Source organism: Elephantulus edwardii, unplaced genomic scaffold, assembly GCF_000299155.1.
Source record: "Elephantulus edwardii isolate Elephantulus edwardi_28Jun2011 unplaced genomic scaffold, EleEdw1.0 scaffold00236, whole genome shotgun sequence".
NCBI lineage: Eukaryota > Metazoa > Chordata > Mammalia > Macroscelidea > Macroscelididae > Elephantulus > Elephantulus edwardii.
In genome coordinates, this window is record NW_006399986.1 from 1,285,124 (window position 1) to 1,290,801 (window position 5,678).

The 5,678-nt window shown below is 45.4% G+C and overlaps 1 protein-coding gene across 2 annotated transcripts in view; it reads right to left on the reverse strand.

Moving 5' to 3' along the window:
• Positions 1-5,678, reverse strand: part of MEIS3 (Meis homeobox 3) — a 19,455-nt gene that overhangs the window by 8,676 nt on the left and 5,101 nt on the right. The window contains exons 5-6 of one of the 2 annotated variants that reach the window (XM_006898635.1): positions 3,598-3,648; positions 3,242-3,340 (exon numbers count right to left, since the gene is read on the reverse strand). In XM_006898635.1, coding sequence (XP_006898697.1) covers positions 3,242-3,340; positions 3,598-3,648 — 150 coding nt within the window. Of the gene's footprint in view, positions 1-3,241; positions 3,392-3,597; positions 3,649-5,678 lie in introns of both variants that reach the window. The other variant, XM_006898634.1, reaches the window with a different exon arrangement.

Consider the following 5,678-nt stretch of genomic DNA (forward strand, 5'->3'; position numbering starts at 1 on the left):
GAGAAGGAGAAGGAGAAGGAGAAGGAGAAGGAGAAGGAGAAGGAGAAGGAGAAGGAGAAGGAGAAGGAGAAGGAGAAGGAGAAGGAGAAGGAGAAGAAGAAGAAAAGAAGACAATGACGACAACGAAGAAGACGATGACGACGGAGGAGGCAGAGGTGGAGGCAGAGGAGGAGGAGAATATGAATGTGTGTCTGTACACCATAACTAATCTTAGTCTAAGAGTGGCTGTACTCAAGTTTGCATGGCAATACTTGGGGATGTTTGGTCCTTTCTTCAACTATGTGACTGTTGGCTTCTTGTGTTTGTGTGCTGCCTACACATACCTACTATATATTATGCTTGTTTTTAAAAATGATCAAGAACAAAGATGACATTTTAGAGACTAAAGTGTACCTGACTCAAGCCATGGTCTTTTTACTTGCTTCACAAAGATGTGAAAGTTGGACAGTAAGTCAGGAAGACCGAAGAAGAATTGATGCCTTTGAACTGTGGCATTGGCAAAGAGTACTGAGCATACTGCAGACTGAAAAGAACAGCCAAGTCCATCTTGGAGGAAATGCAACCAGGCTGCTCCTTAGAGGCACGGCTGGTGACGTTTTTTATCTCACATACCTGGGGCATGTTGCCAGGAGGTGCCAGTCATTGGAAAAAGCCATCATGTTGGGGAAAGTATTGGGCCAGCCAAAGAGAGGAGGATTCTTAACAGGGTGGATTGACACAAGCAAACGGCTTGGGCACAGCAGAGATAGTCAGGATAACACGAGACAGGACAAGGTTTCAGTTTGTTGTTCATAGGGTCGCTGTGAGTCAGAGTTGACTTGATGGCACTCAACACATAGTATGCATTGTATCTTTCCAAAATATATGTGGAAGTTGGTGGAGTTAAGAGTGTATTCAATATTATTTTCCCTGTTATTGCTTGACTTTGTCATGTGGATGGCAGGAATATGTGAACAGGGCACGTTAACCTATCCATAAGGGGATTGGCTAGTTCCACCATTAAATGGAACAGATCCAGCAGGAAGGAAGATTTTCAAGCAGCAAAGAATCAGAGAATGTGGCGTGTCTGTCCTTCAGGATGCCAGGCGGATGAGGGAAGTAGCCACATGAACCCCAGCAGAGAACCAGAGACCTGACATGATATGGGGCCGTGAGACCAACACCATTGGAACCAGAGCTAAGAACCTCTTGCCTAAACGTGTCGGAGGGCTAAGGAGAGGAGAGCCAATATTGGCAGGACTGAGAACTTTGTAAAACTGACTTAAAAGCCGTGAGGCTCAAGGCTGAGGTGCCTGTGAGCACATTTCGGAAGCTGTCCTGACTATATTTGCTACTAACCTAAATTATAGCCTTTTTACTTTCCCAATATAGTTCTGTGTGGTCTGTGAGTTATCTCATCAGATTTTGAACGCCTTAAAGCAGTAAGATTGATGTTGAGATGAATAGAAAGATGTGTGGGAGTGTGGGGGACACGTCAAACCTCAGGAGAATTGGTTTTGTGTTGCTAATTTGTTGCTGGAAACAGCTCCCTTTTGCCAAGATGGTGAAGGCCAGATATGGCTTTCCACAATCGTGGCTCTTGCTCTTTTTACAAAGTCCTAAGTCCCTGTGAACTTGACTTTGTTTGGAAACACAGTGTTTGAGGAGGTTACCAGTTAACACAAGATTATATATGAGTAGAGCAATTCCTGATCCTATGTCTGTGATAGTCTCATAAAAGAAGGAGGCGAGACACAGAGACAGAAGGACGATCACTGTGTAAAGATGGGACAGAGTCTGAGGGGAGGAGAGACCAAGAAACATCAAGAATTGCTGAGAATCCTATGAAGCTAGAAAGAAACAAACCTAGGAAGAGGCAAGGAAGAGAGTTCAGAGAGAGGGTGTCCCTGCCAATATTTTCATTTTGGACCTCTGGTCTCCCAAACTCTGAAACAATAAATGTGGAGCTTTAAGTAACCAAGCTTGTGTTACTTTGTTACAGCAGCCGTAACAAAATGATACACAATAACAACTGTTTCTGAATCTGGCTGTGTGATAAATGCTACTTTTAAACCACTAAGATGTGTATAACTGTGAGGCAATAACCAAAGAGCTCAGCTGCTCTCTACAAGCTTGGCAGTTGAAACTCACCAGCTCCTCTATGGGAAAAACAAGAGGTGGTCTGTTTCTGTAAAGCTCAACAGCCTTGGAGACAGTTATATACTGTCCTACAGGGTCACAATGTGTCAAAGGAGACTTGACAGTGATGGGGTGCTGTTGTTGTTTATAATTTTATAGTCTGGCTATGTGTAAACTTGTGTGGCAGTAGCTGGGACTGCATGGCTACAGCTAAGTCTAAAGGGGATGTTGTCACTGCAGCTGTTGGGTTGTGTATGTGCACATGCAGTCTACCTTAGTTATACCCTTGTCTGTACAGCTGTTATGTAGCTGAGGTATGAATGAGGGTGTATGAGTGTGTGTGTGTGTGTGTGTGTGTGTGTGTGTGTGATTGTTAACAGCTTTAGTTTGCTTGGCTCCACAATCAACAGTCTTTGTACCAACAGCCAGGAAACTAAAAGATTAATTTCACTGGGAAAGTCTGCTGTCAGAGACCACTCCAGAGCACTGAAGAGCAATGATGTCAATCTGGAGACTAAGGTGCACCTGACACAGGTCATGGTCTTTGCAATTACTAGCTATGTATCAGAGAGCTGGACAGTGACTAGGGATGATAGAAGAAGAATTGATGCCTTTGAGCTATGGTGCTGGAGAAGAGTACTGACTATACCATGGACTGCTAGGAGAACAAACAGGTTCATCCTAGAGAGAGTGAAGCCAGGCTGTTTCTTGGAAGCAAGAATTCTGAAGCTCCATCTGATACACTTTGGACATGCTTCAAGGAAGGACCAGTCCTTGGAGAGGGCCATCATGCTTGGGAGGGTGGAGGGTCAGCACAAGAGAGGAAGACCCTCAATGAAATGGATTGACTCAGTGACTGGGGTAATGGGGGTAGGTGTGTTAGAGACAATAAAATTGGCACAGGATAGAGCAGGATTTAAGGTTGTTGTACATAGGGTTGCTATGAGTCATAGGCTACTCAACAGCACATAATAACAACTATCATCTATCTATCTATCTATCTATCTATCTATCTATCTATCTATCTATCCATCCATATATGTGTGTGTGGTCAGCCTGTCTGATGGTGACAGTGTCCAAGGTTGTATACTTTGGTGCATGTGTGCTTCTTATCCAGACCCACCTGGTCTGGGAGGCTGGGGCAGGAAGGTGGGTAGTCCTCGAGGTCCTCCCTGCAGCCGCCGTCCCGATCCTCGATGACCAGGTCGATGGGCATCTTTCCCTTGAGGCAGGTGATGTAGCGGTGACAGAAGTTGTCGCACAGGTCATGGACCTGGGGGGGCACCGGGGTACTTGGGGAGCCACCCGGGGGCCAGGGATGGGGTGTACAGGGAGGAGGGCAGTGTTGTGCTTCAACTCCACTAGGGAGAGAGCCTGAAAGAGGGATGGATGGGGAGAGAGAGAGAGAGAGAGGGAAGGAGAGAGAGGAGAGGACTGGGGGACAAGGTGAGGGTGTGGGGGGGAGAGTGAAGAACTCACCTTTTCCAATTCCAGCAGGTGGAACCGGAGCACCTGAATGGCCTGTATCATCTGAAAACAGGGACAGAAAGAGGCAGAAAGACAGAGGGGGAGAGAGAGGAAGAGAGGGGGAGAGAGAGAGAGAGAGAGAGAGAGAGAGAGAGAGAGAGAGAGAGAGAGAGAGAGAGAATAAGAGAGGAGAAGTAAAAACAGAGTAAGATAGAAAGACAAGCAGAGATAAGGGACCAAAACGGAGAAAAAGGGGGCATTTGGCAGACAAAGATGAGAGAAGCCAGAGGAGAAAAGGCAGAGAAAGAGTCCATCAAGAAGAGTGGGTTAGAATGTGAAATGATATTTATATTCCATCATTTGCCTTTTCCCTTCAGAGCAAGTGCCTGTGCTTCCTCTGAAAACTACATTTCCCATAAACCTTTGCCAGTGGGCTTGGCCAATAGGAAAACTTGGAGGAAGGTTGAAGGACAAAGAAGGGAGATTTGACCGTGTTTCTCCTCCAGCCCCGCCCCCTGTCTGTTGTTAGGTGTCATCTAGTCCAGCACAACTCATAGAACAACAGATCCCTGTGGGGGGGAGCAAAGGCTTCGTGCTGTGTCGATGTTCAGGTGGCCTCGCCTCCTACTGGCTTCTCAGCTCTTAAAACACTCGTGAGAAGGTCGCTCTGGTGGCCTAGTGGCAAGATGCTGCACTGTAATCCCAGAGGTACGCGGTTCAAATCCACCAGATGCTCTGCTGGAGAAGGAGGGGGCAATCTCCTCCTGTACCAGTCAGATCTGATTTGACGGTACACGTAAAAAATAATACAATAAAAATTTTAAAAAATCATTGAAAACACTCGTGAGAGATGGGAACTCTCAGACACTGTTGTTGGGAATACAAAGTGGTGCAGCCACTCTGGAAGGCAGTTTGCAGGTTTCCTCAAAACGCTGAACATAGAAACTCCATATCACCCAGCTTTTTAGCAATGTACCCCAAGGCAATTAGAACTGAGGCACAGGGGTTTGTATACCAACGTTCATAGCGGCATTATTCACCATCGCAAGAACATGGAAACAGCCCACATATCCAACAAGAATGGATTGAAAAATTGTGGTACATTCATGTAATGGAATACTATGCAGCACTCAGGAGCATCAGTGCTGAAAAACTTGAGAGAAACTGGAGAGCATTATACTGAGTGAACTAGCTCAGTCTCACAAGGACAAATATTGCATAATACCACTATTGTGAAAATAGAAGGATAACTAGTAAACTGTTTATGAGGACCCAAGGGGGAAAGGAGTGGGAGCAGAGGGCTGAGGATGGGTAGGGGAGAAATCATAGAGTTGCACAATGTGGTGGTGGAGGGAGGGGGTAAAGGAAATAGGAAATATCTGGCAGGGACCAGAGAAGACAGGCTAATGATGGGCATAGTCCAATGGTGATTCACTTAATAAAACATAAATGCATGGGAAATGGATTGATTCAGTGACTGGGGTAATGGGGGTATACGTGTCTGAGACAGTGAGATTGTCACTGAATAGAGTAGGGTTTAGAGCTGTTGTACGTGTTGCTATGAGTCACAGGCAATTGACAACACATAACAACAACAATAACAATGCATAGAAATGATTGTATGAAACACAATATGAATGATAACAGTGTGAAACACAATGTACATGAACCTTGTAAGCAAACCAATATAAAATAAAAAAAAATAAAATAAACCCCACTTGTGTAGCTATGCCCCCCGTGCTACATTTATGACTCATAATATGTTAGTTCCTGTGGGTTCAGTTTCAACTCATGAGAGTGACCTTATGTGCAATGGCCTGAAACACAGCCTAGCTGTCAGCTCTCCAAAGCAATGGAGAGCAATAATGTCATTTTAAAGACTAAGGTGACCCTGATCCAAACCATGATCTTTCCAATCACTTGCTGTGCATCAGAAAGGTAAAAAATGGGGAGCTCTGGTGGCCTAGTGGCAAGGAGCTGAAACTACAATCCCACAGGCACACGGTTCGAATCCACCAGATGCTCTGCCGGGAAAAGGAGGAACAATCTCCTCCTGTACCAGTCAGATCTGATTTGACGGTACACTCACACAA